Here is a 14,314-nt window from a genome sequence, read left to right as displayed (position 1 = left end):
ACGATCACTATTCTACTCTTCAGTGCGGCACCCAGTCTCTCCTTTCAAAGTTGCCATCAGAGGAATTATTTAAGATAAAAGACATTATAGGGAGGGGGGGGGGGGCTCCCTTGACAGATATTATCATTACAACCCTTTATGAAAAGTTTTTTTTTTTCCTAAACTTCCTGTGTCACTCACACTGACTCCCAACGGGCAGGGAGACAAGGGGGAATATAGGGGGGAGTGAGTGAGCACTGTCAGCTGGAGTAAGTGTGACTTCACTACAAAAGGTTAGCACATCTGACTGTCAATAGTAAAGTCTTGTGGGTGGGTGGGAGGAGACATTGGAGGTGAGCTGGTGAAGGTGGGAGGGGGTTTGGGTGATGCTGGGTTGGAGGGGGGGCGGCTGCGCTTTGAGAGAAAGAGATACTTTGATATTTCGGAATGTAAGGAGGGTGAATGTGGAGAACTGGAGGTTGGGGATCTAATTACCGGGCCATAATTGGGGGCTGGGGAATAGGGTTGCCGTCCTCTCAACTCGCTGCAGATCAATTATGTTAAGAGAACATCTGTAAGTAGAGCTTAATGAGGTCCATTAGAGCAACATGCGCTGCCTTCCCTAACGGTGCTTGTCAGCTTCTTGGATGAGCTGGAGTGTGTTGCTGACTGGGGACCTGGCGGAGGGGCTTAAATAGGAGAGCGCCGGCTCCACTTGGAGAGAAAGCAGACGGTGAGGAGAGAAGACCGCGAGGACCGCGAGAAGAAAAAGGACTTACGGAGAACTTATGCCCCCCTGTGCCGGTTGGAAGTGACAAAGTTGGATTTTGGACAGCCGCGGCCGATCTTCAAGGTTTGTGAGTTTACTCCCCCGATTTTCGCTGTGCGTAAAATGCGCGCGCGGGCGCGCATCCTGACGGACAAAAACGTGGAGTCTTTTCAGTCTTGGTCTTTCATCCATTCTCCGTTCTTGAGAGTTTTAGGACACCACAAGTGAATTGAGCTCCTTTTTTTTTGTCCGTGCGTAAAATGCGCGCAAAGTAAAAAATGGAAAATACTTCCCTCATCCATCCTCGCGAATCATTTGAGTGAAAGGCGGGTGGGTGGGAGGGCACCCGCGGGGAGAGAGAGGGTGGCAGCGGCGGCAAATTGCATGATTACCAAGATAGGCCGCCTTGAAATAATTCAATCCATGACAAAACCTAATTACGGCCAGGTAATACCCCTGTCAGCTTTAATGCATCTCATCACTCATAATGGCGCGCGGAGAGCGTTTTATGACCCATCTCATTATCGTTTTGAGCCTCAAATCCGAGTGCCAGAATTTTCAAGACAATAACTTAGACGTGGAATATATGTAAAGTTATTCGTTGTAGTTTGAGTGGCGATTCAATTGAAAGTGTGCAAGTTTTGGACATTATAACACAAGCGACTCGTACAGTGCGTTTAATCAAACAACATTTGGTGACATATTTTAGAGCCTCTTGAAGTTGTCAGGACGATCAATCAAGCGTTTATTGGGAGGGTGCATTTTTTCCCCTCCTAACTTCTGCGAGCACCTGTAGCCTGGTTCTGATCTTCATACGCACAAAAAAGTGGCGTGTTTTTCGTGGAATCATCTTCTTGTCGCTCTTTTGCGCACGCAAAATGCTCCTTGGCCATGTAAGATTAGTGACTGCGCCGTGAAGGAGAAGCTCTTCTTTGTCGTGCTGTCACTCGGCTCTCGCTCTCTCTCACTCTCTCTCTCACTCCACCTCTCTCTCTCCTCCCTCTCTCTGTCTCTCACACACACAGCTCCACACACTGGTGGCAAAAACCTGCGCGCAAACAGCACGTTCGACGACCTTTGCTTCATTCCCACGTTCTGCTGATCGGAACCTCTTTTTTGGTGGTTTTTTTTTCCTCCCACCCTCTCATCGGCTGGATTGCCCCCCTTCATCTGTGTGTGCGCGCGTGTGTATGTAAAACAAAGCCAGCTGCTCGACCGGACCGGGTTGCATGCTGCTGAAGCGGCTCAACAAATGCAGAAAAGGGAGAAAAGTTTCGGTAAGAAGGCTTTATTTTGTGGTTTGTTTGTCTGATTTCTCCTAATAATTTCCCTTGTGAGGCGTTAACGCCATATCGAATTCGTTACGGCTGCACTCTGCTGCCATGGCAACGGTAATTAAAGTGATCGGGTGAAATGTCAGCAAATAGTGGGAGGTTTAGGTGCTGCTGGTGCTGATGGGGTCGTTTCGTCCGACGTCCTTCATCCGGGAGCGATGCTTGCGATCGCGGGGACGCGCAGTCCCAAGATACGGAGAATACAGGCAAATAAAATAGATACCATTAAGGCTGCGAGCAGCTGTGATTCCCCCTCCTTACTTTATAGGAAAATGACGCTTTTGTTCAACCTCCCCCTACCCTCATTTCCCCGGCAATCGGAAGAGCCAAGTGGCCGAATTCCTACCGTGCTTCTCCTTCGCCTTGATTGCAAGGGGATTCTGAACCGGCTCCCCCTTTTCCCCCCCTGTTATGGGTTTGGTAATGAGCAGCGGGGACTTTGTAGTGTTAACGAGGCTGCAGGACGGATCAGTGCAGATGAACAGGAGCGGCGGAGAGGAACCAGGGGCGAGCAGCCCGCGCGCTCTCTAAATCCAGCCAATTAACAAATCAACAGCCGCAACTCGCTGGAACAAATGAGCTGAGCTCTTCGGCGCGCCGCTATACTGCCTTTGAAAAACAGAAGTCTCATATTCATGTACTGGCAAACTTGTGCATGTTGAAGGCTAAAACATTCGAAAAAGTGCATACAGGAACTGAAGAGGATGACTATCTTCTGTGAGGTTATTGGACGAGAAGAATGTGGTTTGTATACCACCTTAATTATGTTCAAAACAGTGTGACTGAGAGCAAGAATTCCAGAAATAGTAAGGGGGTCTCACACTGGAATCACAATAATGGAATCACATTAAACTGTCCTGAAATGCATGCAGAAATTGTAATAGACTGCAAGTCATAGTGAAAACTGTCAAATTGAACACACAAGGTGCGTGTTTTGGATTGAACTTGGATGGATGGATGGTTCTGCAGGGCAAAAAATGAACAACTTTGAAACAGGATGAAAGTAATGAGTTTAAGACAGTGAAGTACACCCAAACACTTCTTGGTTTGGTGAAGAAATGAGCAATTTAACCACACATAAACAGCTTGCAATCAAGAAATTATATTGAAAATGAACGAGTAAAGTTGAAGGGAAAAGGACAACCGATTTCCAACTAAAGTGAGGAATAGTGCATGTGTGTGGTGAATAGCGGACAAAGGGGTAAAGGGGGTACGCCTCTCCTTAGGGAATTGTGGGAGAATACTAATTCCAGCCCGGTGCCCCCACCCCACCTCTTCTTCAAGTCCCACAGTAGAGCAACAAAGGCTCACCCCAGTCAGCTCAGGCCAAACAATGCGGACGGGCTGCAAAGCTTCTCGTCTGTAGCCACGCCCCTTTAAATACAGAGCAGGTCAACACATTGAAAAAGGGTAAAAAGAAAAATAGTAACCAAAAAGTGCTGTTTTTGTGGCTGTTTTGACCCACCCCGTTCAGCCACACTTCCTTTAAAAAAAAAAAAAAAACTTTTGTAAAATAGTCTACCTTTCAGCACTAAAAAGTTCTTTCTGTCACGATGTCCTCTAAGTGATGATGCAGAGCAGGATTTATGAACGCCATCCCCTAGATAAATATCTCTTTAACATTTCTTTTTAGCAGCCTCATCACTTTTTCCGCAATCTCACCTCACACGCAAGCAGGAAGTGTGCTTTACATTTCAAGCGTTTCACTTTCTGTCTGTTTGTTATTTTGACATTTAGAAAGATGACACGCACTCCAATTTTCACATCTTTTCATATCGGTGTGTTTTTTGTTATTTAGCGGGGACGTGTTATGCTTAAAGTGCTTCAAAACAGCGTGGTGTTGATGTTTTTCTGTCTCTGTCATGCAGTGATTGTATTCCCGTGCCCTTTATCAGGCAAGAAAAACACATTTGGAAACTTCAAGAGAGAGTTTGATGTTTTAAAACAAAACACTCTGCGTCACATTTATATGGCGGAAAACACTGACAAGACTGAAAAAGCAGTTTCTGCTCTTGCACTCCTCTTTAAAAGAAACGGCTGTATTTTAAGCTAAAACAACTGTTGTGTTTGATAGAACAATATATCTATATGCTGCCATAGCAGATTCATGGCGCATGAAGCCCCGAACTATTTTTAATTTGTCTGTTTTACCCTGAAAACCCCCGTTTACAGACGTCGCGCAACCGCTTTTGCTTCAACCCAGTCATAAAACGAAGGTAATTAATTATGTTTATCATTCAAAATGTCTTTCGTTTTTAGCTTCGAATCATTAAATGATGTCTCATATTTCATTTTTAAAAAAAACGACTTAAAAAAATTATTCACTCACATATTTGAAACTTTTAAACAAATTATGTCACAATGAAAATAAATGGCGTCTGTAAAAAAGTCACGGATATCTACCTCATAACTATTGCTTAATTGTATTTTTTTTGTTACTGTCGACTTTTCCCCGATATGTTAGATGATAAATAATCAATCCAGACAAAAAAAAGTAAATATGTGAAAAAGAGCATCTCGACCACTCCTTGATGTTTGTGATTTCTGCATCGTGACCCTTGTTATATTACCATGTTTCACCCATAAAACCCCCCAAAAATCCAGCTGTGGCCATTCACAGCTGTGTCTTGACACTCAGTGATACATGCTACATGGAGTTTTTGGATCGAAACAAAGTAAATGCGTGATAATATCTCGTTAAAGTCATGGCGTCTGTAATTCTGTTCTTGTGTGCTCTCACTTTCAGATAGGGTTTTGCTGTTTAAAAAACATTTAAAAAAAAAAAAAAAATGCCCTCCTGTTCAAAATTTTCTTCCCCCAGAAAATTGAGATTTTAAGCTATCCAATGATGTATCACACGTGCATATCGGACAATTTTTAAAGTTGGCTAAATTGGGGGTCTCAGAGCGGAACTTCAAGTCACCTGAGTGTTTTCCGCCATATATTTGTAGTGTATTTTGACTGCTGAGTCAAAATGATTTCTTGTTTTCTTTTGTTTTTGAATGGCCGCATCTGACACTCCCTGTCAAAATGGATTGGACATCTATTCATCATAATTGCAGTCATCGGTAGCTTTTTCTGGTGTCTTGATTTGTTTTTGTTTCTCAACTCGTTACAGGTATACAAATGCTTTCCGTCCAGCCGGACACGAAGCCAAAAGGCTGTGCCGGCTGCAACCGGAAGATCAAGGACCGCTACCTACTGAAGGCCCTCGATAAGTACTGGCACGAAGACTGCCTCAAGTGTGCCTGCTGCGACTGCAGGCTGGGCGAGGTGGGCTCAACGCTCTACACCAAAGCCAACCTCATCCTTTGTCGGAGAGACTACCTACGGTAAGAGATGTTTTTCCAGAGCGTTAAACACTCGACGTGATGTTTAAGGGTGTTTTTTTGTCATTCAAATTGACATTTTTAGAAGCGAGGTTACATGCAAATGGAACAGAATTGCATTTTTATCTACTTTTATAGAGACGAGTAGTTTTTGAAACTTTACAACAAGTACCTACATTAAAACACGTGATGGAGATTTTATTCCGAAAAAAATATTTAATTGGGTTGTTCCGATCACGTTTTTTTGCGCCCGATCCGATCCCGATCGTTTTAGTTTGAGTATCTGCCGATCCCGATATTTCCCGATCCGATTGCTTTTTTTTTTTTTCTTTCTCCCGATTCAATTCCAATCATTCCCGATAATTTTTCCAGATCATATACATTTTGGCAATGCATTAAGAAAAAAATGAATAAAACTCGGACTAATATATATATATTCAACATACAGTCATACATAAGTACTGTATTTGTTTATTATGACAATAAATCCTCAAGATGGCATTTACATTAATAAAGTTCTTTCTGTGAGAGGGATCCACGGATAGAAAGACTTGTGACTTTGTATATTGTGACTAAATATTGCCATCTAGTGTATTTGTTGAGCTTTCAGTAAATGATACTGTAGCCACGCCCAAATGCATGATGGGAAGTGGAAACATGACTGTGCGTAGTGCTACCAATTGATATATCTTCTCTGCATTGGGAAATAACATAAGGTGTTAAGAAAAAGATCAATTGCTACCTTGCTTCCCCACATTGCTTCCCATGATATTTCTAATCATAGGGAGAGGGATTGTGAGGCTTTGGCCAATTAAAAAAAGGCTCCAAAGGCTGCCAAAACTCATTCTTATTTTACGCTGCCTTTTATCTCTCTATATAGGTAAGACAGCGCCATTACAAATGGAGCGCGACAATGCGTGGGTGGGTCATGCAGCGCATGCATTCATTGCATTAAATGTTATAACGTGTATAACGTTTTTTTTTTTTTTAATTGTTACCGCCGTTATCGGGATAAATTTGATAAACCCTACCTTAAGCCAAAACTAAAGACTCTGGATGAGTGTAACATATTATGTTTGTAACGTTAAATACAATTGGAAAACGATTTAATTAAAAAAATATAGATATATTAAAAAAAGGCATGGCCGATATTTTTTTGCCGATTCCGATACTTTGAAAATGACGTGATCGGACCCGATCGATCGGGATGCATCTCGATCGGGACATCTCTAATATTTAACTTAAGCAACTGCATGATTACATATATGATAGGCCTTGAACGATATTGGAAAAAATGATCATTGCGATATTAGAAAAAAATGAACATTGTGATATAGCGGAAAACACTCAGGTGATTTGAAGTTCTGCTCTTAGACCCCCAATCTGGCCTAATCTCATAATTGTCCTATATGCATGTGTGATACATCATTGGGAAGCTTAAAATCTCAATTTTCAGGGGGAAGACAAATTTTGAACAGGAGGGCATTTTGAAAACAACTTTTTTTTTTTTTTTAAACAGCAAATTCCTAACTGGAGGTGAGAGCACGCAAGAGCATAATTAAAGACGCCATGATTTTAACGAGATACTATCGCGTACTTAACTTTTTTCGATCCCAAAACTCCATGTAGCATGTATCAGAGTTTCAAGACACAGCTGTGAATGGTCACAGCCGGATTTTGGGGGGATTTTATGGGTAAAACGTGGTAATATAACAAGGGTCGCGATGCAGAAATCACAGACATCAAGGAGTGGTTGGGATTTTCTTTTTCATATATTTACCCTTTTCAACATTTTTTTTTTTCTTTGTGTGGATCAATTATTTATCATCTAACATATCGGGCAAAATGCGACAGTAACAAAAAAAATACAATAAGCGATAGTTATGAGGTAGATATCCGTGACTTTTTTTACAGACACCATTTTTTAAAAAAATTTCATTCTAACGTTATTTGTTTAAAAGTTTAAAATACGCGAGTGAGTAATATTTTAGTCGTTTTTTTTTTTTTTTTTAAACTACTAAATATTAGACATCAATTAATGATTCAAAGCTAAAAATGACAGACATTTTGAATAACAAATACAATTACTGAGCTTCTTTTTATGGCTGGGTTGAAACAAGCGGTTTCGCGACGTCTTTAAACGGGGGTTTCCAGGGTAAGACGGACAAATTAAAAATAGTTCGGGGGCTTAATGCGCCATGAATCTGCTATTGCAGCATATAGACATATTGTTCTATCAAACCCAACAGTTCTTTTGGCTTAAAATACAGCAGTTTATTTTAAAGAGGGGTGCAAGAGCAGAATCTGCTTTTTCAGCCTTGTCTGTGTTTTCCACCATATATACAGTATATTGCCAAGGCTATACACTTACTTTTTGCATACATAGGTTGTACCTAACTTTTTTTTTTAAGGTGCACCAGCACAAAATGTAGGCGCACCCACATTTTTCATTGCATCATCTTTAATGCCGTACTTTTACTTACTCTCCTTAACATTCATATAATTCATATGAGTAAGTCCACTGACACTTTGACGCTCACGCTGCCGAGAACAGCCTCTCACTTACGCAATGAATAAGTTGGCACAGCACAATTAGGCTAGTTTCTGAATACACAATTCAGATTTTTTTGTCATACTTTTTTTTTTTTTTTTCTTTTGGCTTGCTTGTTCAGACTGCATTTGTCCATTGAGCAAGTATTGCGCATGCGCACTAATTTGCAGTCCGACACGCGCTGAGGAAACTGACCCCCATGCGCAGAAGCATCAAAACAAAAAAACTACGCACTGTGCGTGCATGACAGTCAATTTGCCCCAATTTGGCCATGTAAGCAATACTAAAATATTCCTCATTTGGCGCACATTAAGAAACCGAGCATTATCATGCTTATCCTTTTCTTCACTGTATTTTTTTATGACTGTGTTCAAGCCCGTCTCCTGCATAGTAAAAGCTAGTCGCTAACGCTAATGAACAGCTACAACGCTGCCGTCTTGCGTGCCGCTTTTGCTCTTTGCTGATGTAGTTGCTGCATGAATTCCGATTTGGGAGACTTGACAGTTCAGACCGCCGCCACATTCTGGAAAAATGTGTCCCAGATCGGATTTAAACCACATCCGAAAGTGACCCAGATCAGATTTGAAATGGTCCATTTTTATGCGACTTGTACCAGTCAGACCATCAAGTTAATGCCTGAGTCAGAAAAACACAAAAAAAATTGGATGTGTGCATTAGAATAGAATAGAATAGAATAGAATAGAATAGAATAGAATAGAATAGAATAGAATAGGTCGTTATTGTCATTGTCAACAACAGAACTTTGTGAACAACAAAATTAGATGTGGCACTCCAGTATAGACATATGTATTTGATAAGACTTGCAGTATGAACCGACTGGGCTGCAAGATTAATGACAATTAACTAGGGCTGCAGCTATCGAATATTTAAGTAATCCAGTAATCGACTGAAAATTCTATCGATTAATCGAGTAATCGGATAAAACATTTTTTTTAGGTAAAGAGCAATTATTAATATACATTTGAAAACAAGACATTTCATCAAATATTGAACCATTTTCTGTCAATCAATCTCTTTATTTTTGATGCACATTGTTGAAAACAGCCAACAGACTAGAAAAGACTAAAAAAAATAATAATAATAATAAGACTAATTCACTGCTTTTACTTAAAAAACTTCTAGATCTTATAAAAAAATATATATATATTTCTTACCGAAAAATGTCATTACGCTTGATATCAAACATCACTTAAAAGTTAGGTGTTTTTCCCATGTGTTTGAATAAAATTTCCGTTTGTGTCAAGCTATTTTTAAGTTCTAGTTAAGTTTTAAGTTGGTCTAAACTGTAAGTCTTGATAGGATTTTGAGTTTTTGCAGTGTTCAAAATAAATGTACGTATGATACCTGCTGTATTGGAGCATATTAGGGACCAGTGCTTCTTGGTGTTTTATCCAGCACTGACTACTGAGCTAAAATTGTCAGTGAGCATTATTTTTTATTTTACACCCTCATCACTCTACAGCGCTATGTTTTCACAGATTAAATAAAGCCTGTATGTAAGACATGTTAGCCACGCATCGACAGTGGTCATAATTGATAGAAAACTAGCCCTCCGCAGGGCTAAGTTACGTAAGCTAGTGACAGTAACGTTAATCTTATTTATTAGCGCTATGTAGTCTACTGCTTTAAGATAGCGGCTGTTTACTGACGCCGCCCTGTCTGTCATTTCGCATCTAGTTCTACTTACATATGATATCTATGAGACGCATCAGAACTTAGCTACCTGCTACCACTGTAGCATCATGCGGGCGTAGTTTTTAGCAACGTCGGCGTGGCTTGTAGCGGCTGTCGGCTGCAGTAAGGTTTTTTTTTTTTTTATTGGTTCTTCCTCTACGCATGTGACGTCAGCGCGTTGTCCCGCATTGAAAGTACTCCGGGCAAAACGTGATGCTTAGAGCTGGCAAAATGAAACGATTCCTCGAGGTGAATAAAATTACTCGGATCAGTTTTTTAACTCGAGTTACTCGAGTTGCTCGAGTATTCGTTCCAGCTCTGCAATTAACGCATTTGTGCCTTTCACCGTAGAGCTATCGAAGCTTAAGAGAAACATGAATATATTTTGTGAATTAAAAACCCGATCCTTTTCACCCGATTCCGATCCTCTGAAAAATGGTGTGATCGAATCGGGGATATTCGTAACTTATATAATGCTGTTTAATCCAGGCTTTCTGTCAGGGAAAACGCGGGCAGGGCAGGTAGACGGTGCAAAATGATTTAATTAAGGCACGCAAAAAAACAAAGTATCAACAAATAATGTGGAGATCCCAAAAAACACAGCAAACTAAACTCGGGTCACTAACAAAAGGGTGGGTATTAAAAACTTACTGAGGCGAACACGAGGGCTTGGAGAAACGCGAGACTGCTGACCAGACTGTGGACATGGACGTAGACAGACTTTGACAATGACGCAACAAGGAGTGAAAAGAAAATGGGAGCTTATATACACACGCGCAGACAAGGGGTAACGAGACAACAAGGAACAGGTGAGCACAGGAGGATAGACTAGGAGAAGGCACATCAGGTGAAATCAATGGGCAATCACAGGGACAAGTCACACTAGGAGAAAACAAACACAAAACCTAACACTTTCTGTATATAAAAGGGATCCAGGATCTGCACACTTGCTTCTTTTAGTAAGTAAAACAAAAGTTTACATGTTAAAAAAAAGAAACAGTTGCACATCCTACAATGTGACGATTGCGCATGTGCACATTGCGATGGCAATGTTAAAATGATAAATTGTGCAGGCCTTATATATGATTGTGTACGCAGTTCAACCAAATAAAAGTAGAAAATACTTCTCTGGGCGGAACTCATATAAATTGGTGCCATCTACTGGGCATTTTGTGTGAGCAAAATTGTCTCCAAGCAAGCATCTCTACCAGTCAACGTGGAATGGACGTCTATCAGTGGCAGCCAACAAGTTAAGCATTTTGCTTTCAGCCTGTTCCAAATATTTTCCATAAATTCCCCACATGGCAAAGGGCCAACTGGAAATCACTAGTGCTGAAAAGCAACACATTGTGTGTACTTTCCCGAGGTATGTGGCCAATTCCGTCATCTTATTCTTTCATCTTCAAGGTGACTGAATTGATTCGGTGTTTGCCGCGACATCTCCCCAACACGCTGCCGGCTAATGAGTGGCAAATCCAGCAAACGGCAGCACTCCCCTCAAAAAGTCCGGCAATCAATGGCCGGGATATTACGAGAACGCGGCAATTTTCCACTTTCCATCACTTGCGGCGACGTTACATTGACTCGGCCTAACCTTGCCTTAAAATTGAATGATTTACGTTATCGGGACTCGCGACAGATTCATGACCCCCGCAACCGCGCGCGCGCGGTCGCTCTCATGAAAAGCTCTTTCTGTATATTCTTTGGACTTGTGTTTATCTCGCCGTGTCAGCGAGGGGAGGAAAAAAAACATCACGATTTCAGACTCTGTCCATTTTTCTATCCTGACACCAGTGCTCCTGTTCTGTTTAGCAGGTTGGTATGTTATTAAGCCTGACATAACAAGGGTTAATAGAATTCTTCAGGGGTCCAAAACCAGCAGAGAAGTAATAATCCCCATAAAATGAAAAGAAAGAAACAGCGGGAATAATACTTAAGGCTTCCGCAGTCCCCGGTGCGATTGAATATGACGCACAGCGAGGAAATGCAAACAAAATTACAGGTATTATCTCCTAGAGCTTGATTTGTACTTTGCTCCCTATGAATATGGAGAAGGACGTATCCATCAATGATCCCTTTGCAGCTTTTTCGGCGGCGATTCCAGGTAATAGCACCACTTTGTTTATGCTGATGCGCTATTTTGGCGGCACGGGAAACGCATTTCCGCTTGAAAATGAAGCCCGGCGTGAATCCGAGAGCCGTCGCCAGCTCCGAGGCCAGAAGGGGCGGCCGCATGAAAAAGCTGTTGGGCATCAGTTAATGGAAAACTGTAAATTCCGAGCATCCATTTTAAAGACGGCGCCAGGAGAAGGCTTTATTTATTTATCTATGTATTCATTCATTTTTTTCCCCCCAACTTCCAATTTTCCTCTACAGTGGTTTTACTAAGATTGTGAACGCAAGCAAATGCGCACACCAGTCAACACAACTGGATTTATTCATTTTTTTGGGAAAGCTGAGCGATAACCAAATGTAGACATGGTGTCGTGTAATTTTTTTTTTTCTTCACGCCTCTCCTACAGAATCGACCGTATTCTTGTGAACGCAGAAAAAAGTACAAAATAGCTTTTTTATATCTGCCATCAAGCTTATTACGCATTTGTGTGTCGGCGTCAGGCGTGACTGTGACATCACGTCAACCTTTATCACTGCAGACTGACAGGTAGTGAAGAGAAAAAAAGCTTAGCCTGTCTCAAAGCCATCTATTCTGCTCGGAAATCTCATTTAGATACATTCCCGCTCGTGAACATGTGTCATCGCTTTAATAAGAAAAGGGATATTCCGTTCGCCCCGGCGTGTGATTACTCACAAACGTCGTTTTCCGAGTGCAAACACATTTGAATCAGTGTTAAAGGCCGCGTTTTCAAATAAACCAATAGATTCTTCACCGACAGTGGATATAAAAGACTAAACAACCAATTTTGTGAGACATTCACTGCCATTAACGACGATGGACGTGCAGTTTCGGGCTGCAGCTATCGATTATTTTAGTCGTCGATTAATCGATGTAGTTCGAATAATCAAGTAATCGGATAAAAAACATAACAAATGTAAATAACCTCAAACGGTATAAAAAATAAATAACTGAGGATCAATGTACAACAAAAGAACAATTGGCCAACTTACATAGCAAAAGTTTGCTAGCTTAAATGCTATAAAATGCTAACGTTGTTGTTTTTTTTTTTTTTTTTACAATGTTCTTAAATGGTTCAGACGCGCGATACAACGAAATCATTCTAAGATATTTTACAAACAACTAATTAACTGAAAAACAAGCTTCTTGTGTGAATTGGAATGAGTTTATCACTAGTAGACGTCCAATCCATTTGAACTGGGAGGGTGGCAGCATCCCTCCCACTTCAAACAGATTAAACGTCAATGGCTGTCAGCAGTGTTGTTAATCTTACTTTAAAAAGTAATTAATTACAGTTACAAATTACTTGTCCCAAAAAGGAATTGCGTTAGTAACTCAGTTACCTGAATGTAAAAGTAATTAGTTACTTGACAAAGTAACTAGTGATAATTTTCACAATTAAAAAAAAAAAAAAAAACTAGGGCTGTCAAAGTTATCGCGTTAACGGGCGGTAAATATTTTTTAAATTAATCACGTTAAAATATTTGACGCAGATACCCCGCTCAAACAGATTAAAATGACAGCACAGTGTCACAATGTCCACTTGTTACTTGTGTTTTTTGGAGTTTTGTCGGCCTCTGCTGGCGCTTGGGTGCGACTGATTTTATGGGCTTAAGCGCCCATGAGCATTGTGTAATTATTGACATCAACAATGGAGGGCTACTAGTTTATTTTTTGATTGAAAATTTTACAAATTTTATTAAAACAAAAACATTAAGAGGGGTTTTAATTAGGGCTGTCAAACGATTAAAATTTTTAATCGAGTTAATTACAGCTTTAAAATTAATTAATCGTAATTAATTGCAATTAATCGCAATTCAAACCATCTATAAAATATGCCATATTTTTCTGTAAATTATATATGTATTCTGTAAAATAAATTGTTGGAATGGAAAAATAAGACACAAGATGGATATATACATTCAACATACGGTACATAAGGACTGTATTTGTTTATTATAACAATAAATCAACAAGATGGCATTAACATTATTAGCATTCTGTTAAAGCGATCCATGGATAGAAAGGACTTGTAGTTCTTAAAAGATAACTGTTAGTACAAGTTATAGAAATTTTATATTAAAACCCCTCTTAATGTTTTCGTTTTAATAAGATTTGTAAAATTTTCAATCAAAAAATAAACTAGTAGCCCGCCATTGTTGATGTCAATAATTACTTACACAATGCTCATGGGTGCTGAAGCCTATAAAATCAGTCGCACCCAAGCACCAGCAGAGGGTGGCAAAACTCCATAAAACACAATAAACAAGTGGGCATTTCACTCTACTGACATTTAAATCTGTCTGAGCGGGACATGTGCGTTAATTGCGTCAAATATTTTAACGTGATTAATTTTAAAAATTAATTAACGCCCGTTAACGCGATAATTTTGACAGCCCTAGTTTTATTATAAAATTTCCGAAACAAAATGGTGACGTCACGTACCGTAATGGTCGGCAACGGATCGCCGCATACGTTTCTTCAACACAACGTGGCCGTGTCAATAAAAAAAAAAATCGGTTT

At 40.3% G+C, this 14,314-nt stretch overlaps 1 protein-coding gene across 2 annotated transcripts in view; it reads left to right on the top strand.

Annotated features, from left to right (window-relative positions):
- Positions 1-423: 423 nt before the first annotated feature.
- The window catches only part of lmo3 (LIM domain only 3), a 77,836-nt gene continuing 63,945 nt past the window's right edge, over positions 424-14,314 (top strand). Inside the window, exons 1-2 of one of the 2 annotated variants that reach the window (XM_057855138.1) lie at positions 424-832; positions 5,201-5,414. In XM_057855138.1, the coding sequence (XP_057711121.1) occupies positions 5,209-5,414 (206 nt within the window). In that variant the 5' untranslated portion in view covers positions 424-832; positions 5,201-5,208. Of the gene's footprint in view, positions 833-1,763; positions 2,026-5,200; positions 5,415-14,314 lie in introns of those variants that run through there. The other variant, XM_057855137.1, reaches the window with a different exon arrangement.

The sequence above is a fragment of the Corythoichthys intestinalis genome, chromosome 13, assembly GCF_030265065.1.
Source record: "Corythoichthys intestinalis isolate RoL2023-P3 chromosome 13, ASM3026506v1, whole genome shotgun sequence".
In the NCBI taxonomy this organism is placed as follows: domain Eukaryota; kingdom Metazoa; phylum Chordata; class Actinopteri; order Syngnathiformes; family Syngnathidae; genus Corythoichthys; species Corythoichthys intestinalis.
The sequence above is the reverse complement of the archived record's forward strand: the minus strand, read 5'-3'. Positions and strand labels throughout refer to the sequence as shown.